Genomic DNA, 23,394 nt, shown 5'->3' with positions numbered 1-23,394 from the left:
TGAGGCTGGGAAACGGCACCTTATCTGTGGGATTGGATGTTGGATACGGGGGGAAGGGACGGGGGAGAGGTGCACCTGAGGTGAATTTGACTCTCACACGGGACGGGGCTAATGCACATTCCTCGGCACCCCGAACGGGGCTCACTTGGCCGGGGACACAGAAGCGCCATAGAAGCAGGAACGTTTTGGTGTCAGCCTCAGGTGAAGTTTTAATGCTGTCTGATTTTTCCTACCGCTAGAATGAGCAGCCTCTTTGCTCAACAACACACAAGACACGGCCATACACACACACACACGCACACATGTGAGCAACAGGGAGGAAATCTTCTCCAGCTTTATGAAGCTCTGCTAATCCCAGATGGTTTAACACTGATCCTCATTCATCACACACTGCTTACCTGTAATTGTATATTGCATACTTTGGGTATTAGTGTAGCTGTTTAGTCAGGTTTGCTAGTATTAAAATTGTGTTTTTTGGCCCCACTAAAGCCCTCGAGATGACTATTCTTTGTTTGTGTCCAGACCCCACAGGTTCTTAACAAAAACTCAAGGTAGCACTGTACCTTTGACCACAATAGCAGGCAATTGGTCGTTGCATGTCGAGACGAGGTTAGAAGTGTATGAACCCAATATACTGTATCAGCTACTGTGTTAACAGCTCATTTAATGTGCAGCTAGCTATGCATACTTTATCCACTTTGTCACGTTGATTGTGCTACCATGGATAAGGGGAACACATAGGTAGACATTTGTGTTCCTAATAGTAAGCATGAGTAACAGACTTGTATTGGCTAGCTGCTGCAATAAATGGTGGCATGCCAAAGTCTAATGTACTGTACATGTGTAACCTTTGGCCTTCATATGTAGCGTGTAATAACATATCAATAGCACATCATTGCTGCGACAGAGGAACAGACAATATGGTTTAAAGAAAAAGAAAAATGAATCCTGAAATAGCGCATAAAGGTGAAAGATGAGCTTGTTATATAATTTGCCATGTGATCTTTCAAACCTAGAATCAAACTAATGAATAACAGTTAACACCAGCAGATGCTACACATTCTGGACTAACCCAAACCAGACTTGTTTTGGGGGTTATTCCAATGTTGACACTTGTTTAATGGATGTGTCATCATCACAAGAGGTCATACAGGTCAAGTTAAATGTCAAGGCATGACATTAGGACGAACATTTTCAAGGGAAAGGGTTAGAATTACTGTTAATCTTTTGCAGAAAATGCCCTACAAATGCTAATGCAATGCTTTAATCCAAAGTAGAAGAAAAGGGACTCATGTTGGGTTCACAAAGCATGCATTTTCTGGATACATTCAGCTGTATGAAACCAACTAAGAAATCCAAAATACTGCCCAAATTCAGCAATAAAAGTTTATTCAACAAAAGGTCCAGACATTTACTATGACTATAAGTTGACATCAGCTTTCTGAGTAGCAAAAGTGGGCATCATGTACACATTAAAAAATAAATTAACAGCTTTGGTAGTTTTATCAGTAAACATATAAATGGCAAAATACTTCTGTACAAAGAAAAGAAACATTGTAATGAATCCATTAACAGGACCGTTTGTTAGTCCCTCCCATAGGCCACTGGAGCTGCAGAACCACAGATAAGAGATGAATAGTGATAGTAAGTAAAATAGCTAACACTTGAATTAAATTCCTTGAAATTATGATTACATTCCAAAATGTCTTAGAATTCAAAGAAGACACCTGATCTCAAGACACGAGCGTGCAAAAACAGGGCATGCAGCATCCATTGAGTTACTGTTCTTTTTTGTTTTGAGCCATCACATTTCTCACCTTTTAAACTTCACCCAAGTAAAGAGATGAGCATCACCACACCCATGAACTGAGTGAAAAGAATGAACGGAGTGAAGAAGGACCACACCGGCCACAGGGCTATGTTGAAACTGTCAACAAAGGACAAATAAAAGGACATTATGCACTGTCACTACACTTTTAAATACACTTCTGTTGTGTCACTACAGTACACAATCATCGCAATTCATATGTCAATATTGTCATAGCTCCGACAGAAATGACAGGCAGGTATTGTTTACCCCAAACAGTCAACTCATTAAAAAAAATCATAATATTCAAATGAATATGTAATGACAGCAAAGTACGATCTGAAATCCTATATGATTAATTAAGCGTTCAAAGGATGTGATTAACTACAAATCCCATCTCCTTTCCGAAACTGATTTGAAAGAACCTGAAGCCTATCAAAACTAACATCACAGGCAGCTAATAGAAGATGTTCAATACAAACATGTAGCATTGCAGAATGAACAGCATGCCAGATTTGAAAATAACATGTGTTGTGTTTTATTTAGTGATCATTTTGGTGGCCTTTTTACTTGCCACTCTGCCAGTCCAGAGCACACTGTAGTCTACAAAGTACATACAATACAGATTTTCTGCACTATATACTGTAGTACTGGATTTAATTTTGGTCAGAGAAAATTGTTCAAAGATGGGAAAATGACATCCAGGTCAAATTTGGCCAGAAGTCCACCTGCTAACCAGCTCAGTGGCCTTGTGGTTAGAGTGTCCACCCTGAAATTGGGAGGTCAGGGTTCAATTCAATGTGGTCTGGTGCGACAGTGTCGGTCAAAGGATGTTTTTGCCTTGAATTTAGCCTCCAAGGCAGCACTTATTCCCAGGCTATGCAATTAGATGACGCTCATGACAGTACATTTTGTATTAAAATAATGTCTTGGCTCTTTTATATTTTATGTATATTATAATGGTGTGACTACCTCTGCAAACTCTGGGATGATTATCTATTTATTATTAACTGATTAATACTAACCGTTTGAAGACATTGTGTAACTTGTTTTTAGAGCACAAAAGAGAATACTCTTTTGTTTTGTGAAAGGGAGTGAAAACAGTAGCCAATCTACAAGCTCACAAAGTGTCGCACCGCTTTGTGAGTGTGTGGATCGGCTACTTTTGTGTGAATGTTCCACCCAGAATAGGCATGCTGGGGTACAAGTGGTTATCAGGACAGAGCACAGGCAGTTCAGGCCCTAACGATTGTCGTTACAATACCTGCAAGATGCTGCAATGAAGGCTGCTGTGGTGACTGGGGGAATGGCAGGATACTCCTGGTCGTAGTGCTGGATGCCTTTAACCCACTCCAGGTACACAATGCAAAACATGGCCAGCGATAAGCACACTCCAAGAAGCATCAATCCCACATTGAACCACCAACTGACAAAACAAACAAATAAAAGGTTATTATTTTAGCTACAGTCACGTTACACACTAGTAAATACGCATAGGTGAAGGGATCGATGTCACGTGAGTGTGCTGGAGGTGCAAATGAAGGGACTTACTGGGTGGATTTGGCTCCTTTTTGTGGGTCGAAAAACTAATATTTGATGTTGCAGTTCCCTGCACTACAATACTTATAAATAATTACAAAATAATTACATGAATATATAAATATATCACTGTATGCAGTCCTTCTAACAATATCACTGTATGCAGTCCTTCTAACAAACTCAATAGCAATACCAGTGTTGTTTGCCCCTACAAGACAAACTCGGCGAGGCCCTGTATGTGTGTCTCAAAGAATATATGCCCATGGTTTCACATTATGCTGGGCAATTATTCATTTTGAAGGAAAACATGGCATTTAAACATACAGTTCCATGAACAATGTAGCCTTAAGAGAACGTGTGTGTGTGTGTGTGTGTGTGTGTGTGTGTGTGTGTGTGTGTGTGTGTGTGTGTGTGTGTGTGTGTTTTCAACATCTTCAACACCTTTTGATATCATCACTCTCCAGGATGATATGGATAAAGTCCACATAGTAGGTGATGCCCACAGAGGCTAGGATCCAGAAGATGGAGTGTCTATTAATGCGAGGCAGAGGTTTTACATCTTTCTCCTCTTGGCCTGAAAGATGAGAAAAACAAATAACTGTTCAGATTGTGAGAAGCTGATAAACATTGCACAGTTCCAAAGAAAACATTTTGAGTGAATTTTGAGCCAAGCTAGCGGAGTGGCAGTATCAATATCACGATTATTTCAAACTTTTGCCTCGTTTACGATTAATTATTAATCATTTGTAAAATATAGTGAAACTAGCAGATCTACAAGCTCACCTGCCGCATCGTGACATGACACATTGTGAGCTTGTAGACTATTTTGAAGTATTGTCACTATTTTTGAACGCCACCATTGCACAACAAAGTACTGTGTTTAATACTATAATATAGGGCGTAAATGCTTTATCAGACTAAATCAATTTAGTGAATAATAAAACAAAAATAACATTTCCGTGCCGATTTGTTGATATATAAGACTTTTTTTTAAATGATCACACAAAAACATGCTTCTCGATTAATCTATTAATGAACCTACATGAGCAAGATTAAGGTTAACATTTTCGGTTTCGATATAGTTTCGGTGAATTGCCCAGCCGTAGTGCGAACACAACAAGGTTCACAAGTGGCATTGAACTTACAGCCAAATATGAGCATTAGCTTTCTGCCCCATCAGAAATGTGCTCAATCCCTGCTTTTCAGGTGTAAGGAGCTTTTGAGGACAAGCATGATTGTTTGAGATAAGCTTACTTTTTGGAGAGCTATTAATCTCTATAATTTAGTGCTTGATTAAACGTATCAAAGCCAGCTGTTGGCTGGTGAAGTGGTCGAGCAGAAAGGCACGTCCTATCCTGAGGCAGAGTTCAAGCGGTGAACTCAGTGGCCTGGTCAGTTAGCCTATATCTCTTTTTAATCAAACGTTCCGTACTGTACTACTTGGCTTTTTTTTGACACACTATAGCCTGGGCCTGGTGCTTGCCAAGCAATGGTCCAACTAGCCGATCCATCTTCCAGGAATTTTGGACATCTTTCAAATCAAATCTCGACAATGCGGTGATCAAGCAAAAAAGGGATGAGCACTCTACAAACTGTTGGGTCTGGTGGGTTTATTATGCATATCACTTTACGTCGGCTGATGTTATATTGCTGGTGTTGCTGCTAGCTGGACACAGGGTTTTGCGGTCCAAAACAATCAAGAATTGGTGGATGGATGCCCGGTAACCATGGATGTATTAACCCATTCAAACCGGGAACGCATCTGTGTAATCACTTTATCCATATTTTGTACTTTGGCTATTCAAAAATAGCAGATATACAAGCTCGTAGCTATGAGCTTGTAGATCTGCTATTTTTGAAAAATCTTGACCATTAAGTGCAAATATTTGAATATATATACTTTTTTAAAGGGAACATTTGTAACTCAAATCTTTCTGGGGGGGGGGGGGGGGGTTCCTAGGGGGGGGGGGGGGTCCTGGAACAAAATATTTTGAGATGGTGGTCCGAGGCCATCATTTTGGGGGTCCTTGACATAACATTTTTTGAGATCCACTGATATTATAGCAACATACGTTTTTTAGAAAACTGTTAGGATTTAGAAGACATTTGTAGAATCCCCAGAAGCAAAGATTTGAGCTAAAAATGTTTGCTTTAAAAAATTAAAAAATATATATTCAAAGATTTGCACTCATTTTTCACGAATTTTCAAAAATAGCAGATCTACAAGCTCGTATAGCCATGAGCTTGTAGATCTGCTATTTTTGAATAGCTAAAGAAATCTTAAAATGACAGATGCGTTCCCTGTCTTAATGGATTAAGAGAACAGTTAACAGGCTGAAGAAGAAGAGGAGAGATGAGAATTGTCTACTGCCAAGAAAGACTGAAGAGGCCCTCCGGGTCTCTTCAGCCTGTCAATGTCTGCAGCTCACCAGATAGCACAAACTACTCATTACTTATTAAGGGCAGGAGTATTTCTGGATATGAACTGATTCGAACTTTGTAAAATGATACGTCAACTCCAACCGGTACAGTTCAGATTCTGAATATAAACTTGGCAGGCAAACCATAACCAAGACACTGCAATGGTACCTTAACAGTGGTTCTCAAAGTGGGGTCCCCTCAGGGGTCCTTGAAAATTGTTAACCACTTAAATCCTCTAGACTAAGTAAACACAATAGTGTCTACTAGCCAACTGATGTCACAAGTTTCTTACACAAGATAATGTTATTTATGAGTGTCTTCTATCTCTTCCTGGCTACTATGGTCAGTGATGTAACTACATTTGCTCAAGTACTGTACCTAAGTACAATTTTGAGGTATGTTTTACTTTACTGGAGTATTTCAAATTTTCAATACTTTTACTTCTACTCTCAGAGGACATCTCAGAGGCAAATATTGAAAACTTAAGTTTAGTTACTTTGTAGATTCTGACTATTATTATTATTACAAAACATACATGAACCACTTCAGCACCATATACATTTCAGCCATTTGAAAATAGCTGTTGTGAGCTTGTATAGACTATTTTCAAAAGAGTTTTATACATTTTAAACATTTGAAAATTGGACATTCTGCATAATGAGTACTTTCTACTTTTGGTACTTTTTGTTTTTAAGTACATGTTGATGCCAATACTTTTGTACTCAAGTACATTTTGAATTCCTGACTTTTACTTGTAACAGAGTATTTCTACATTGCAGTATTGATACTTTTACTTATTAAGTAAAGCATGTGAGTAGAGTACTAATTTTTCCACCACTGGTTGCTAACTCCAGCAGCAGCTAACTAACATTGCATTCTGTCTCTTACTCTTCTCGCCACGGTCATCATCACATTGTGCTCCTTGTAGGAGGAACTCCGCGTCTCTTTGAAATCTGTTGCGCAGATTGACCAGCTCACTGTCGTTGAGCATTTTCCTTAATGTTATGACAGTTCCTGACGAGCTGTCTGTCTGTCTTCTTTGATTACGAGCAGATCTGTGTTTGGTACTGTTGGAGATTTGGTACAAGATTCAACCGATGGCACTTCCTGCTTGCGTCACGTTAGTGCCATAACGTGACGCACGTTAGTGACGCACATTTCAAACGACAGTTGTAGTTCTTTTGGGAGGGAAGAGTAGGCACCTGAGAAGTCTGGGCGCCTCAATGTTAAATTCTGCCTATATCTTTTCAACCACTTAACCCCATATGGGTAACCGGAGTCCCTCTGGGCTCAATACTAGGGTCTTTTCTGTTTTCTGTTACAGTGGGGAAAGCTTTCGCTGAAAATATAGCTGATCGACAAGATCACAGTGTCGCATTGTGAACTTGTCGATCTGCTATTTTCAGCGAAAGCTTTCCTCACAATACTAATGCTGGGGTTTAGTGGTTAAATGTAAAAAATACAAAATAAAAAGGACAAATGTATATGCTTTGGAAAATGGTCTGAAATAAGTATACATGGTTTGAAGAACATGCTTGAACATTTGATATTTAGGTCCTAACATTTCAACAATATATAGCCAGTCAGTATGGGCATAAACAATAAGTTGAAAGGTAAATGTAGGTCTGATAATTGTGTACTGTGCAGTATGCGTGTATACTTTACAATATTTCAGACCATTTCCCAAAGCATAGGCTACTTTTTATTCAGACAATTTCACATTGAGGTGCCCAGTCTGTATCATCTGGGAGCAGCTGACTGCAGATTTATTATCTACATGGTTAAATCACATTCATGAATTGTGTGGCTTTCATCCTATACTTAAGTGTAATGTTAAGCTGTTAAACTGCACCACATACAGGTATGATTCAATACAACATATTGGAACAATACTGTCAATTAAAACATTGACCTAGTAACTTTATTAAATTAAAACGTATACCACACAATAGTACACCTATTCTGCAAAGTAAAAATGTTGCCTCATGCATGTTGACAGACAATTAATTGGAAAACACCCAAACTTAAGTTAGCCTACATATAAGATCCAGTCCCCAACTCAAGGAAACACAGATACTGTAAGCCTACCTCTGTTTAGACTACAGCCTCTGTTTTGACTAGACTAGACTAGACTATCTATGGCCTTGAATCCCCTTAACAGACCATAAAACAGCGGTTCTCAAATGTTTTCATGTCAAGGACCCTGAAATTAATACGTAGCACATTTGGCCGCGGACCACCATCTGAAAATATTTAGTACCAGGGAGGGACCCCCCATACAAGATTTGTGTTGTTAAAATGTTTCAAAGATATTCCAAAGTCTTTCCAGTTTTGTGAAAATTGTTGATGTAGCAGCCTACTGTATATTGGGTTCAAGTGGTTAAACTGAATTTGATGCAAAATTAACTAATTTTGATGGGGACCCCCTGGAATTCCTCTCAAGGACCCCTGGGGGTCTCCAGACCCCTCTTTCAGAAGCAGTGCAATAACTACACTAGACCAATTGGGTGTAAAAAAAAACAGACAAGAATATCACATTGCATAGTCAGTGAGGATTTCCCCCAGTGTTTGACTGTGCACATTGCAACCATAGGAAATCTGTCCCAGCATGCAAACATTCACATCTCTCTCTCATGAGCTATGCAGAATGCAACCTAGTCAGCTATTAGTGTCTTATCTTTGAATATATAATTTACACACTGTTGGCAATAACTTGACTCCACAGAAACCAGTGGTTTTGTCCAGGCTACATTGGAGGCACACAGGTTATATAAAAGTAGAAAAGTGGGTCATCATGCCCAGTAATTAGTTTCTACTACTTTGACAATAACAAAGGTTGTGAATAACTGTGTGCTGTAATATATACTGTGCACAACATACAATATTTACTAATCAAACATGTTGGTATTTTTATTAGCCGATAAGTCTGTGTATATTAGCTGTTAATATACCTTATGCTATTCATGATCAGGGGATTTATTGGTTATTTTTCATTAACTCAACATATTCTCTGAAAAGGATTTTGGTGTTTTTTTCTGCCGGTCATCTTCAGGTGGTTTTAGATGAATATTTTATTTGTAACATGTCTTTCACTGTTTTTAATGTGTCCTAGACTTCTTTTTTTTATTACCATTTGACGTGACCTATAATCTATGGCTTGGAGTAAAAATGTTGATTTGCTCTTCATTCATGACATTCTTTTCTGCCAAACGGTATTAGAAGCTATACATTGAATGCTTCTCTACTATACTGTTCACAAGCTGTAAAGTTCCGGGTGGAAACCTCATATCTCCCAAACTGGAACCTGTGTTCCAATGGACCCAATGTAGTTATTACTTAGCCACAAGCTCTTGTTAATACTTTCCATTGGTTCAATATTTATAAAACCCACTGACACACTTAATCATTTTCACATGTACTTAACCTCCCCCCTCTAAAATTGCAGAAATAGAAGATCAAGAAGATCTACTTGCTCAAAAAACGCATTTCAAGTTTTGAGCTTGTAGATCTGCTATGTTTTCTATTTGTGTGTGACACTGTAATACAACGAAGTAGCACATTAATTTACGAAGAAACATAAGTTAAAACATGGAGGTAAGAGGTTTCTGCCTGACAGCAATGATGTTGTAGGTTGAGGAAAGATATTCAATTCAATCTTTATTACAGACCCAGGAGATGCATATCAAAGATGATAGGATGAGAAAAGGAGATTTGTTCAATAACTCCTCCAGCACTGAAAGCATTGAGTGGGTGAAAAAAAAGAAAGAGCTTTTCCCATGCGGGTGATATAATTAGATGCTGGTTTCCATACTGTTCCTGCATTGTCCTGACAACAGACGCATGGCCTAGCAGGTCTTCACCTCACTGTTTGTTAATCGTGAAGGGACAGGTATGCACTAAAAGGTGACATGCAGTCGTTTGCAAGTCTGTTTTTTTTATGAGATACAATCAACCTTGCTCTTGGCAGTGATGGAAGAAGTACTCACATTTGTATACATCACTGGCTATCCTACTGTTCACTCAACAACTGTTAGATAAAAGATAGCAATGTGGTTGTTTTAGGAAGTCATGTTGACTGCTAACAGAAAGCTAAATGGTCTCTTTCAGTCCAACCAATCAACATGCTTTGTTAACGGTCTTCACTCTTTTTAAAATAGTGAAGACTGTTAAGAGTCTTTTATGTAGTATGATGGACTAATCAGTATTGGAGATCAGCCTGTCATACAGGACAATGCTGATATCCAGTACAATTGAAATGCGGGAAGCTTTTGATCATCTTTCAAACCCGTTATATAGGGCGGTGGTGGAAACTTAAGTAAAAGTATCAATACTGCAATGTAGATACTTTATACTCTGAGTCCCGTATTCAAAATCTTGGCCTACTTGAATAAAAGTCCAAAAGTATCAGCATCAAAATATACTAAAAGTACCAAAAGTAAAAGTACTCATTATGTAGAATGTTGAAAATAGCAGATCTACAAGCTCACAGCGACACATTGTGAGCTTTTAGATTGTCTATTTTCAAATAGCCAAAGTTTAAATATGATAAAGTGGTTAATATGTTTTGTAATTATAATCGCACCACGTTGTGAGCTTGTAGATCTGCTATTTTCACTAGGCTACTTCCTGAACATTGTTTTTATTTATTTATTTTTATTGTTTGATTTTTAAAATTGTATTTAGTAAATACTTTTGGAACTGTTGGAATTATTTTTAATTGATGACAAGTTGTGATTCTGTTTGCTTAAACTTGTTTTAAATCTTTTGAAAAAGACAAAAATAATGTAGTAAACGAAAAAAAGGGGATATTTACTTGTGACCCATAAAAATTGGTCTGCGACCCAAAGATGGGACTCGACCCACTGTTTGGGAAACACTGGTCATTGATGCTTGGGACTGTGGCTGACCTGGCCCTCAGGAATCCAGAGAGGAGTGTGTTTAAATAGAATGGGAGCCATTGTGAAGCATGTATCAATTTCACTAACTGCAGATTTCAGTCTTTAATTTACATGTCAGTTAATATCGCATTTGACAATGAAATATTACAATGTTGTAACTTGATTGAAAAGTGCCACTTTTTTATTGCCCCATATCCAGTCCATTGTCCTATATCGCTGCAATCAGCGCCCCATTAAATGTGATTATCAGCACTATAGGCCTGTTGATATGGCTAGTGATTAACTCAGTGGTTGTCAAACATTTTCATGTCAAGGACCCCCAAATTGATATGTATTTGGCTGTGGACTCCCCATCAGAAAATATGTTTTCGCCAGGGCCCCCCATAAATGTTTTAATAACGTTCATCTTTCACAAAAGAGTTTTCACAAATATTTAAAAAATATATATATAACCAAAGCATAAAATAGGATTCAAGTGGTACAAGTGATGATTGAGTGATGTTGATTGCTATTATTATCTAATTTCGTTGGGAACCCCCTGAAACCTCCTCAAGGACTCCTCGGGGTCACCGGACCCCACTTTGAAAACCACTGATTTAACTCGTCTATAGACATTATATATAGGCAGAGCTATACATTAAAGCAGATGTTGGCTATAGGCCTGTAGGCATGTCCATGGACACGCTGCGCTTGGATGGCTGACATGTTCTACCTCGGTGGGCCCACTCACAAGAAGCCTTTGTGAATTGGGACTAAATGAAATGTGATTCGCTTGTTTCACCCTTGAGAAGCAAGATGTCTTTCACCATAACGAGGAAAGTGGAAAAAAAGACGAAAAGAACCGAAGACAGGAGAGCCAATGAGACGGTGAGACAAGACATAAAGACGTGTTTGGAGCGCTTGTTCTTGTTGTCAGGCCGATTGCTCTCAACTCACACCTGTAAAAAATAACAAACATAAATCTCACCTTGGTGAAATGCCATGTTATATGGGCTATAGCCTGACACTCGATAGTCACTTGAAAGGATTTAACCAAACTGGAGACTGGCAGCTATAAGTGGATCTGAGAGTGGAAGCTATAGGGGAGGGCCGAGGGCGGGGTAGGTTGTGACCCTTTTTGCTTTTTACCCGATTACTAAATAAATAGCCTACTTGCTCAATTATGACAACAAATGTAAAGTTAATAACTTGTATCTATCTGTGAACTGTTGGTCGTGTCTTTTACTTAAATCTCAAACATAAAAGCCACAATTTCACTTTAGACATGGTGAGCGCACTGGAACAACCAACCCTATTGGGGGGTCGATAGTTCCCATCTATTTGGATCAGTTATTCCGCTATTCTAAATATCACGGTAAATTATTTATTTAAAAAATCAAACTCAGAGCAAGTGTTCAGAGACATGTTTTCTTTAACTTAATGTAAACAAAGTTTTTTGGAGATACATTTATATTGTTTTTTCCCTATCTTTAGCCTCAGTGAATCTTTGGCACATCCAGCCCATTCATTCCAGCGACACATGTCCGCTCCAGGATCAGGAAGGCTGCAGGTTGCAGGATCACCAAGGACTGAAACACAATCCTTCATTTTCTAGTGACTCAGCGAGAGTCGGAATACGGACGGGATCGAGATATAAAGATATTTCAGTTCGGCTCGGTGAGTGTGATACAAGATGACAACGGCATGATCCATCAAATAAATCCATTCTCAGAACCAGGGACATTGAAACGTACGCTGTGAGCACTGAGCCAGCTCCATGAGGATTGAATGAGCATGTTTGGCACGGCGCGTATCCGACTGAATCACCACCTTGTGGCAACGGGTTACGCACCCACCGGCCTCCCCTGAAATGCACTTATAAGCGCCACGGAATTGACTTTTTCTCTTCTCTTTTTGGTGGGGGACTGTGCGCGCGTTGGTGGTGGTTGGGGACTCTTAAAAAGATTTCGGCGCCGATCATCATGGTGGACTCGCACGGTGGCCTGGATATCATGTGTCTGAACAAGTACTGCCACAGCTCGTCCTCGTCGTCCGGCAGCTCCGAGCACAACGACAAGACCATGATCGCCAAGCTGAGGCTCAACTGGTCGGACGGCCACTATCCGCGGAAGAACGCAGAGATCCTGAGCGGCCAGTACGGCACCAACGTGCTGCTGATCGGCGTGGCCCTGATGCTGGCCATCGCGCACCACGGTCCCACGGTCAAGGAGGAGCACCTGCTGTCCTTCATCACCTGCCTGATGATCCTGCAGCTCATGTGGATGCTGTGGTACATCCTGATGAAGGACCGACAGAAGAAGAGCCGCCGGCTGACGGAGAAGGACGTGCACGCCACGACATGCTGGATAAGAAGTGAGCTTTTGGCTGTTTTCTTTTTTTGGCACAAGATTGCGCGCTCAGTACCAGTAGGCCTACATGCGTAAAATGTTGATTAGCCCATTATGTTGCTGCTGTTGGTTGGAAACCTTGTGAGTCCAAAACCATTTATTTTGTATTAGGTATTATTATATAGCCTACATATTTGTTTTAACGATTTAAAATAATAATGAAAATAGCCGATCTATTGTGCTCTTGTTTGATGAAGTAGGACATTAATTTACGAAAAAACAAAGTTGAAATTTGGAGTTACAAGGTTTCTGCCCGACAGCAACAGTATCCAAAAAAGATGTCCCAATAATGCATTTAATTACAAATCGATATGAGATCAAATGTTTGAAAAGTAAACAAAACTATTATTGTAGCCTAAGTAATAGTCTAATTATTTTGTCCTGGAAGCTTATAAGGGGCCTACAGCTTACCAATAAAGAAAACTGAACAATTTGGTTTAGTTGTGATGCAGCCATGTGCTTAATTTGGAGTATTTAGTTTCAGTGCTACCGATAATGAATATGTTCTTCATTTGTTTTTGTTTCTTGGCAGGTGGTTTATCTTTGCTTGCTCTCCTATCACTGATCATGGATGCGTTCCGTATTGGGTATTATGTGGGCTATCAGTCCTGTGTGTCGGCTGTGCTTGGGGTCTACCCTGTCATCCATGCAACTCACACCATTGCACAGGTAAGTTACAAGTCACAATATCAGTGATGGAAGAAGTACTAACATTTACTTTACTTAAATAAAAGTATCGATCAATATCCTATTGTAGAAATAGTCTGTTACAACTTACAAGTACAAGTTTGCCATTCAAAATTCAATTCAAAAATTGACTTAAAAGTACAAAAGTATTGGCATCAAAATGCATGTAAACCAAAAGTAAAAATAAACATTTCACATAAGTTTTCAAATGTATAAAATGTGGGGTAACAATCCTTTGAAAAAGTATATATGCCAATATATAGGCCTGAAGTGGTTTTGTAATAATAATCAAAATCTACAAAGTAACTTAAGTTTTAAATTAGTGTAGTAAAAGTACAATATTTGCGTTTGAGATGTAGTGGAGTAGAAGTCAAATTATTGAAAATTGGAAATACTCCAGTAAAGAAAAAATACCTAATACCTTAAGTACAGTAGGCTACTTGAGTAAATGTACTTAGTTACTTTCCACCACTGCACAATATATAGACCTTGTGATTTGAGTGTAACCACATTGTTATTCTTCTTACAGTGGTGATACAAGATGTCATTATAGAGATGTAGTTGGAGTAATTATTTCTCTTTCACATATTTAACTCACATGCATTCATTCTGTACTTTTATCTTAGGTGCATTTTCTTTGGTTTCACATCAAGGATATCATCAAAACCTTTGAAACGTTTGAGAGGTAAGAAACGTGTGACCATGACATGCCTAAATTCAGAATTCAGCAAGTGTTGTTTCTCCTGTGGTCTGCATCGATGAACTGACACATACATGCCATTGTATCCTACTGAACTAGACATTTGTTTACGGCTTTAAAGGAGTAGTTCACCCAAAAAATGACTTATTTTCTATCAATTACACACCCCATGACACAATTCATGGATTCTTTTTTGTTTTTGACGCATTCCTAAGCCAATAATTTGATGACCGGCTGTGCTTCCGGTAGGAGACTCAAAGAGTCTCTTTTGTGTAATTGATAGAAAATAAGTCATTTTTGGGGTGAACTACTCCTTTAACACAAATATTCTCTTCTGGGTGTCCCTGGTACAAAACATTTTCAGATGGGGGGCTCCGCGGCCAAATACATATCAATTTGGGACGAAAAAGTTTGAGAACTACTGATTTAGAAGGCATTTGTAGAATTGGCCTCTGGTTAAATCGGTTAAATGGTTAATAATGACTGTTTCCCCTGTCAGATTCGGTGTCATCCACGCTGTCTTCACCAATCTTCTGCTGTGGTGCAACGGCGTGATGTCAGAGGCCGTGCACTTCTTGAACATCCATAAGAGAAGGCTCTCTGCCCTGGGCTATGGAAACCTCACCATAGGTAAGCAAGGGCCAAGGGGTCGATTGCTGGCTTGTACTTAGTAGGAAAGTACAATAGTCCACTTGAGAGCTCCCCTCAATGCATGAAAGAGAAGGGGAAGGAGAGGAGGGCCGCGAGGGGTAAGGAAGGTGAGCTCGCCAGCTCCGGCGGGGCTTGTTTGTGTCGGGCGTCCCTCTATTAGGTTTCAAGGGACGCGCAGCATTACCAGCAACCCACCACCACCTCCACCACTGCCGCCCTCCTTGGCAAGCCCCCCACCCTCCCCGGTTTCCGACCTCAGACGTCTTTGTCCAAGGCTGGCTACTCCCAAGGGCGCTGCAATTACAGTAACTGATACATCTAAGCCAGGGGTTGGGGGGTTCGGCTGCTCCCCTTCATATCCGGCTGACCGCGAGGCTGGCTGCGTCCTGGCTGTTGTTCCCTTTTTAATTAAAGGGAGCAGGAGCATGGTATGGTAGTGCCTTTTGAGGGGCGGTGTTGGGAGGGAGGTACGCGGGACCTGGGTTTTGTTGAGATGGTCCCTAGGGGGCAGCCTTACTATAGTGTGTGTGTGTGTGTGTGTGTGTGTGTGTGTGTGTGTGTGTGTGTGTGTGTGTGTGTGTGTGTGTGTGTGTGTGTGTGTGTGTGTGTGTGTGTGTGTGTGTGTGTGTGTGTGTGTGTGTGTGTGTGTGTGTGTGTGTGTGTGTTGTAGTGTGGTTCACCAGGACTGAGCAAGTACAAAAGCACATTATCCTGTCAGTGTCTGAAAGGCATTGGTGTTGCTTTTATGAATTTTCTTTGTTAGTAGTTAACCAAAGACAGATGGAGACTCTGCTGATAACAGCCAGCAGTATACGTAAAGTCACAGGAGATCATGTTTAATAGAGTGTAATTCAGGAATGAGGCCATTACATGAAAAGACATGTCAAGCCTTGATAAAGATTCATTATTTAGTTTAGAGAGAGATCAGAGTAACTCTTACAAATGCCAAGAACTTAAATTTCCCCCTGAAATCCCCAAACTGTGTAAAACATAAATACGTTTTGATGCAAAAGACAATAATATGCTTTCTGGCCTCAAATTTCAGGGATCCCCCAGCTACAAACAATGTTGGAGTTTAACACTGACATCCCCTACTTTAAAGGCCCAGTGATTGATTGATTGATTGATTGATTGATTGATTGATTGATTGAATGCTTTATTAACATGTTTGTTAACAGTACGGCAGTACAGACAAATGTTAAAAGGATAACACAAAAAGCTTGTTGGAGGGGCTTGTTTCCATTGTGTTCCATTGTACTCAACTCAATTCATCAGCAAGACATACCAGGTAACCCCACCTCGTCTAAGAAAAACATAGCAATGGAGTCTTGGAGACATTGTTTAATTCTCTATATGATTTACTCATCTCTTGGTAAAAGGACAACAAATAAAGGATTAAACTGGAATTGCTGTAATTTGGGGCTATAATAGATTTGTTTGTAAATGTGTAACCATCTTTGATCACAAAGATCTGTTCAGTTGAATTAGTATGTAGTATACAATGTATGAGTTGTATTCGTTGTCAGAATGGGTGATATTGTCTTGTGGGTTGCGACATTGGACAACATTGCATGCACTTCTGCTCTGAAGTGCAACGGAAAATCCACATGAATCAATAAAATACATCTGGTTCAGGAGGGAAAATACAGAATTGATCTATCATGATCTATGTGAAATATATGTTATTCAGAAATATTGTTTTTCAGTTAACCATTTCCTGCATGTTTCTTGTTTATATTACTGATGTGTTGTGGTGGGTTGATATTGTAGGTCCAGACCATAGGCCTTAGGCCTTAGGCTTAGGGGATGCTGTTGGAGGAGGGAAAGAAAGTGGAATGTCTTATATCATTTTAGTATTGTCATGCAATCACGCCTCTGTTTTGCATTCCAGACCATACGGAGCCTCACTGCAACTGCACTACCAGTGCGTGCACCATGTTCTCCAGGAGCCTCTACTATCTCTATCCCTTCAACATAGAGTACCACATCTTCGTCTCGGCCATGCTCTTCGTCATGTGGAAGAACATCGGACGGACCATCGACCACTCCTCTAACCAGAAGAGGCCGGCCACAAAGACCCACGGCCTGGTCCTGGGCCCCATCATGGGTCTGTTGGCCCTGGCCAGCACCATCGGCGTCCTGGTGGTCTATATCATCCACGTGGAGGAGTCTCTACAGATGCGGCAGTCGGCCATTTCGATGTTCTACTGCTATGGCATCGTCATGCTGGTGTTCATGTGCTCCGCTGCGGCGTTGGGCCTGCTCATCTACCGCATAGATCTCATGCCGATGGACAGCACCAAGAACCCGTCGCGGCAGCTGGACACGGCGCTGCTGTTCGGCTCGTCCGTGGGCTCCTGGCTCATGTCCTGGTGCAGCGTGGTGGCCGTGCTGTGCACCGGCAGCAGCCCGCCCTACCGCTGGACCAACCTCATGTACTCGCTCCTTGTCATCTTGGAGAAGTACCTCCAGAACCTCTTCATCATCGAGTCCTTGTATCGCCAGAGAGAGGACGGGGAGCGGGAGGACCCCGAGCTGCCGGCGACGCCAGAGATCTTTTCGGTGACTTCGTCCCTGGCCCCTCCGTACAACGGCATCCTCAACCGGGCCTACGAGACACAGGACCGGTCCTGTGTCACCATGGAGAGCGAGCAGGAGGAAAGCGGACAAGTGTACAGAGGCCCCAGGAAGTCTTCGGAGGTGCCGCTGCCGGTGGGGAACAAAGTCACAGAGCCCCCAAGCGTCAAACGGCAAATCCTGAAGAACATTGCAGTCTTCCTTTTAATGTGCAACGTCTCGGTGAGTTTTTTTCTTTTTTATAAGTTTCATCGTTTGTTGCCACATAATACATACGAGAGGTGTTCACACAGATAACCACATTTAACATATAATTAACATATAACCACACAATACATACAAAAGTGTCCATAGACACATTACAATATTGCAACCATGCAACATGTCATATGCCCTTAAAAGGTGGTGTCACGAAGTCATGAAACGGCAGACAAAAGTGGAACTGGAACACTTTGTTGGGTTCTCTCTCCTGAATCCTGATTGAATAGAATTGGTGTCCCGAATTGAAAATGTATGTACCCGTTACTGACAAAACACTGACACTGCAATGATTACTGTCGGAATATGAAGCTTTAACTTCATAATCAAAAAGTTTATTTCTTACCAATTAAATATCACTTACACCACATTTAAGTTACAAATTAAAGTTCACGGTTCAGACAGTTAACCGTTGGTTTACTGTCTGAATGCAAGTGAATGCAACTTCTCTTGTGTCAAGAATATACTGTATTTACATAAGATATTGATAGTATCAATATATTGATAGTATCAATATCTTATCTAAATGCATTAATACCCCTTAAAATCTGTCACACACTGCCTGACTTCATAGGTTCTGACTATAATTTTGTAACTCACCTACCACACACACAGTCAAAGTGTTTGGGTCCGTTTTCACACTATCAGAGTTAAACAAGTAGCTGGGCTTTAACTTGATTTGATGTTTTCCCGTCATTACAGCTGTGGATCCTCCCTGCCTTTGGCTGCCGGCCACAGTACGATAACGGACTGGAGCAGGAGACATTTGGCTTCAGCATATGGATCACAGTTCTCAATTTTGCTGTTCCCATGAACCTTTTCTACCACATGCATTCCGTGTCCTCCCTCTTTGAGGTGTTCCGCAGGGTCTGACCAAAGCAAAGAGGAGACTGACCATGTTCAGTAGCACGCACAGGAACACTTGTCCCTCCCTATTGGCCGCTGGGAACATGTTTCGCAGCACAAGTCAAGAGGCACCCACACTTAGACGTGGAAGAGAGTTGTGCAGGAAAACTAAATGCAGATCGCTTGTTTTAAGGATTTCCGAAGAAAATGAACGTGTTAGAAAAGCTTCCTCTAAAGAATTACTTCTCTAAACTAAAAAAGGCATAACACATGGTATTGAAAATGGTCGTTTTGTGTCTTCCAAGTATTTACCTACCCCCCCCCAAAAGGCCCCGTCACTTTGTATTGCCGTTCCATTTCAACGGGTTCCTGACAGGTGCATCAAGTAAAACACAACAACATTACATATGATATATGATATATTACATGCCAAGTTTTGAATTGTGCAGTAACACAACCAAGCTTGAACTGTTTCACATGGACAACTCAAACACCTCCTGGTTTAAATCAAACTAAAAAAAAAAAGGAATAGTACTGTATTTCACAAAGCCAGCAGAGCAACAGCATATGCCTTTGAATGTTACTGTGTTTATGTTTGAAATATGTACAGTGTGTATGGATAACGTTCTCATTTACTTCACTTAGTAGTTCAAGTAGTTCAGTGGATTAGTATGGAGTACTTGAATTACTAAGCTAGTGATGATCATCTTAGCACAGCACTATGCTTATACTATTCTACATGTATTGGACAATTGTTCTCAGAACTGTGCACTACTATGTCTTGTATTTGTCTCTCTCACTCATTTAAGTTCTGTCAATGCTACCATCCTTGTAGGTGGATGGTTTATTTTCTGTCACATCAAACAATTAGATATCTTCTATGGCCTCTATTATGTACCACTATTCTCATAATATTGGTAATTGTGTTCAGAAGGAAATGTAAATATGGCAAATATTGCCCAGAAATATCAGTCCTCCTCTGATACGTTGTTGCACATTACATTAATTTAGTATTGCTACAATTGTTAAACTGTAGATTCACTGTAATCGACAGTTGTTGCAGTCAAGTTGTTACAGCCCCCACCCAAACTAACAAAACAACAACAATGAAAATAGTGGCGAATAACTGATCTACACGCTTACATGTTGTGAGCTTGTAGGCATATCAAAACATTTTGAAAATCTCTTCCAAGTTTTGGAAGTTTTTGGCATTCCCAAAATAGGGATGCCAGGTGGAAAGTTGTTAAACTGGCACAATAATCTTATGATCTGAATTGAATTGAAATGAAATTTGTGTATAAACATATTTTCTTTTCATTTTTTTTTACATTTTCCTCCCCACCTGACTTTGAAAACCTGCTACAGTATGTTGACATCCACGTTAACATTGTAAGATATTTGTATTAACATCAATGGGATAATATTTCGTCAAAATTCTGTGGTACACAGACATATTGCATGCTAGTAGTGAGGAAGATCAACCACTACAACTCCTGTACTGGACCAAAGACGTTTACATCTCAACCATCAGCATTGAAATTATCCCATTCTGTGAAGCTGTTGATTTACGTTTTGGGATAGCATACACAAACATAGCTGTATACTGTACAATTTCATGTTAAATCTGTGTATTCTGATTAGTCTGTTAGACTTTCCGAAAGTTCTCAACCCGGTGCTATGTTTCTCAGTATGTGCCAACTTGTGGTAAATGCTTGTTTTTATATAGGTGCAAAAAAAAAAAAAAGCAATACTATATCATCTTTTGTAAATATTGCCGAGCTGATTACAATCAACATACAAACACTGTGATGACACGATTTTTGTGAAACTGTAATGAATGTTGGTGCTCATAAGAAATTGTGTGTACTATAGTGATGAATGTATACCTTTTGCTTTAAATAAAGAATAGCTGTCCTTTTTTCATTCAATGTGGATGTCATAACATGGTCAGATTACCTACAAGCTGGTTTTCCCTAAAAAATAGGATAATGCAAGGGTCTTCAACGTTTTTCAGGTCAAGGACCCCTTAGCTGAGAGAGAGATGAAGCAGGGACCCCCACTACATATTGTATAAAACTGTGTTGCAGATTTAACCTTTCATAGTGTGTTGTCACGTGTTGGTGTTGTGTTGTGTTGTGTTTATTTCAGACATTTAACCACTTAAACCCTTAATACTTCATAAACTTGACCTTTGGCTCTGTACTTGGTTTGTTCCTTTTCCCCTCTACACCAAACCTCTTTGCCGAAAATAGCAGATCTACAAGCTCACATGCCTAGCAGCGAGGCGTTTGTAGATCTGAGTTTGTAGATCTGCTATTTTCGGCTAATGTTCCCCTTCAGAATAGGGATGCTAGGGTTCAAGTAGTTGATGTAAAAGAAAGTTCCTATCACACAAATATTTGGTGCCCCCCCTGTAGTAACTCTGAGGGCCCCCTACGGGTCCTGGACCGCCTGTTGAGGACCTCTGGGATAATGCATAAATTGTGTCCACTGATGATTTCTCTTGTTCAATATGGTTGTGAACGGGCACTTGCAGTAAGCCTAGTTGATCATTCTACCGCACGATGGCGCCATGTAGCCACGTTTGCAGTAGCTATGTGACACTATATTGACTATAGCCTGTATAATATGTATATAATATTGGCATATATGGAATGGCATTTGTCTTCATTTTCCTTAATGCATATTGGCTTTCTTTAATTAATATTTTTTTTAAAGCAATATACATACTTGATCTGTGAATGCACATGCGTTTCAGAGAATATTGTTTTAGTAAAAAGTGAAACAGATCTCTAAGGGTATTTAAAGAGCTATAATATCTAAAGAATTGTCTAGGGTAAACAGATACAAATCTGAGATCTGCCGACTGTCGTCTCTACAGGCCATTTAGCTAGGAAAAGGTTTCATGGCCAATATAACCACATACCTGAAACAGTTCACTCAATGTTAAGCATCTCCATGAAACAGTTCGATTGACAACATAAACATGCTTCTGACACAACCTGCAGATTCGGCTATTAGGCTATATAGAATTTGGCATTAGTGCGCTCGGGGTTTATTTTGACATGATTGTCAGAACGATTTGACAGGCATGTAGACACAACTAAAAATATCTCTGACGTTCCAGAGCCGGAAACATTGGTCGTGTTGCCCTGGCAGATGTTATAGGCGCGCAATGCGTGCGGATGTGTGACTCATTTTAATATTTTCCTGCTGGCTGGGGTTGGGGGGTAGGAGAGGTAAGGGCAGTGTATATGAATGAAACCCAGGAAATGTACTCACATGTCTTACTTAAGTAAAAGTATCAATAAGCCTACTGCAATAACACCCTGTTACAAGTGAAAGTCCGTGGGATTCAACATGTACTTGAGTAAAAGTACAATTGGTATCAAAATGTCCCATTTCACAAAATTTCAAATGTATAAAATATAAACAAATCTTTTAAAAATAGCAAATCTACAAGCTCACAATGCTGCCTCTCATGGCGACACATTGTGAGCTTGTAGATCAGCTTTTTCAAATGGCTGAAATGATAGGACTGAAGTGGTTACTGATATTATATATATATTTGCCTCTGATATGTAGTGGAGTAGCTATACAGAAGTAAAATACCGTAAACTGGAAATACTCCGATAACATGTACTTAAGTACAGTACTTGAGTAAATGTACTTAGTTACTTTACACCACTGCTTGAGTCGTGAGTCCTGCGTCATTCATGCTTCCAAAACACATTATAGACTATATAGGCTCGTCGGGTATAGCTGTCACCAGAACTTCACACACTCTTTCTTTATTTTTATTTTGTTTACACATGTTTGAGTTTTTTTTTCCTCCAGTTAAACCTTAATAAAGTTTGATATAGAGCCTGATATAGGCCTAATATGTTACAAGTGCATCCAAGCGTTTTTTCCCCCTCCTATTTTCAGCACCACGGATAGCTCCGCAGACGGAGCATGCAGCGCTGAAGCACTGAGCAGCACTGTAGCCTACGTTTGATTCTACTTCTACTTCAGTGGTTCTCAACCTGTGGGTCGGGACCCTCCAGGGGCGACAGTGAAGTGTCAATTTAAGGACTTTTAAGACATTGTTTATGCCTCAAAAAGAAAGAAAAGAAAAAATATAAGAAATAATCTGCAAAGAAAACAAAGCACACTGGCGAAATACTTTTTAGGGGCGAAAAACATGCAGTTTAATTCAATAAAAACGTTGTGTTTGTGATTATTGTTTGGCTACTGCAGAGAAGCGAGCTGTTTAATGCTGATGAAAAAAACAGTAGAATTCTACAGTTTTTCCCATACAGTGACACTTCTCGTCGTCAGTTCATAATGTCCAATCCATCATTCATAGTGTCCTCACATGTAAAGCTGTGTCCCCGTTCTAATTGTTCTAAATTGTGATTGATTGAATACATTATTAACAGTTTGCCAAAAAAGGAATTTCTGGTGATAAGCTTGGACTTTTTTTTACAGGGGCTAGTTCCGAATTGCAGCCACCTGTAATTCACACCCCATTTTCACACTGCGGTGTTGTGGGGGCGCGTCTGGCGTGGCGTGGGCGGTGGCGCACGCGTTCACGTGCGCGAGTTGGAGTGCTCCGGGATTCCCTCCCCTTTTCCACTAACT

The 23,394-nt window shown here is 40.1% G+C and overlaps 2 protein-coding genes across 2 annotated transcripts; one reads left to right on the top strand and one right to left on the bottom strand.

The window, feature by feature from the left end:
* Nucleotides 1–1,372: 1,372 nt before the first annotated feature.
* tmem128 (transmembrane protein 128) lies at nt 1,373–6,850 on the bottom strand. Its single transcript, XM_084062615.1, has 5 exons — nt 6,656–6,850; nt 3,788–3,920; nt 3,072–3,233; nt 1,818–1,927; nt 1,373–1,610 (listed from the first exon to the last, which is right to left on the bottom strand). The coding sequence occupies exons 1-4, from the start codon at nt 6,756–6,758 to the stop codon at nt 1,828–1,830; spliced, it is 498 nt and encodes a 165-aa protein (XP_083918741.1). The 5' UTR covers nt 6,759–6,850; the 3' UTR covers nt 1,373–1,610; nt 1,818–1,827.
* Nucleotides 6,851–12,626: 5,776 nt separating this feature from the next.
* On the top strand, nt 12,627–18,990 carry otop1 (otopetrin 1; the record flags this gene model as incomplete). The annotated part of the gene is made up of 6 exons (XM_084063652.1): nt 12,627–13,017; nt 13,585–13,721; nt 14,366–14,424; nt 14,939–15,069; nt 16,982–17,889; nt 18,628–18,990. The coding sequence occupies 6 exons, from the start codon at nt 12,627–12,629 to the stop codon at nt 18,796–18,798; spliced, it is 1,797 nt and encodes a 598-aa protein (XP_083919778.1). The 3' UTR covers nt 18,799–18,990.
* Nucleotides 18,991–23,394: the final 4,404 nt, after the last annotated feature.

Source organism: Gymnoscopelus microlampas (genome assembly GCF_963454915.1).
Source record: "Gymnoscopelus microlampas genome assembly, chromosome: 7".
Taxonomy (NCBI): domain Eukaryota; kingdom Metazoa; phylum Chordata; class Actinopteri; order Myctophiformes; family Myctophidae; genus Gymnoscopelus; species Gymnoscopelus microlampas.
This window is presented reverse-complemented; position numbering and strand designations above follow the sequence as displayed.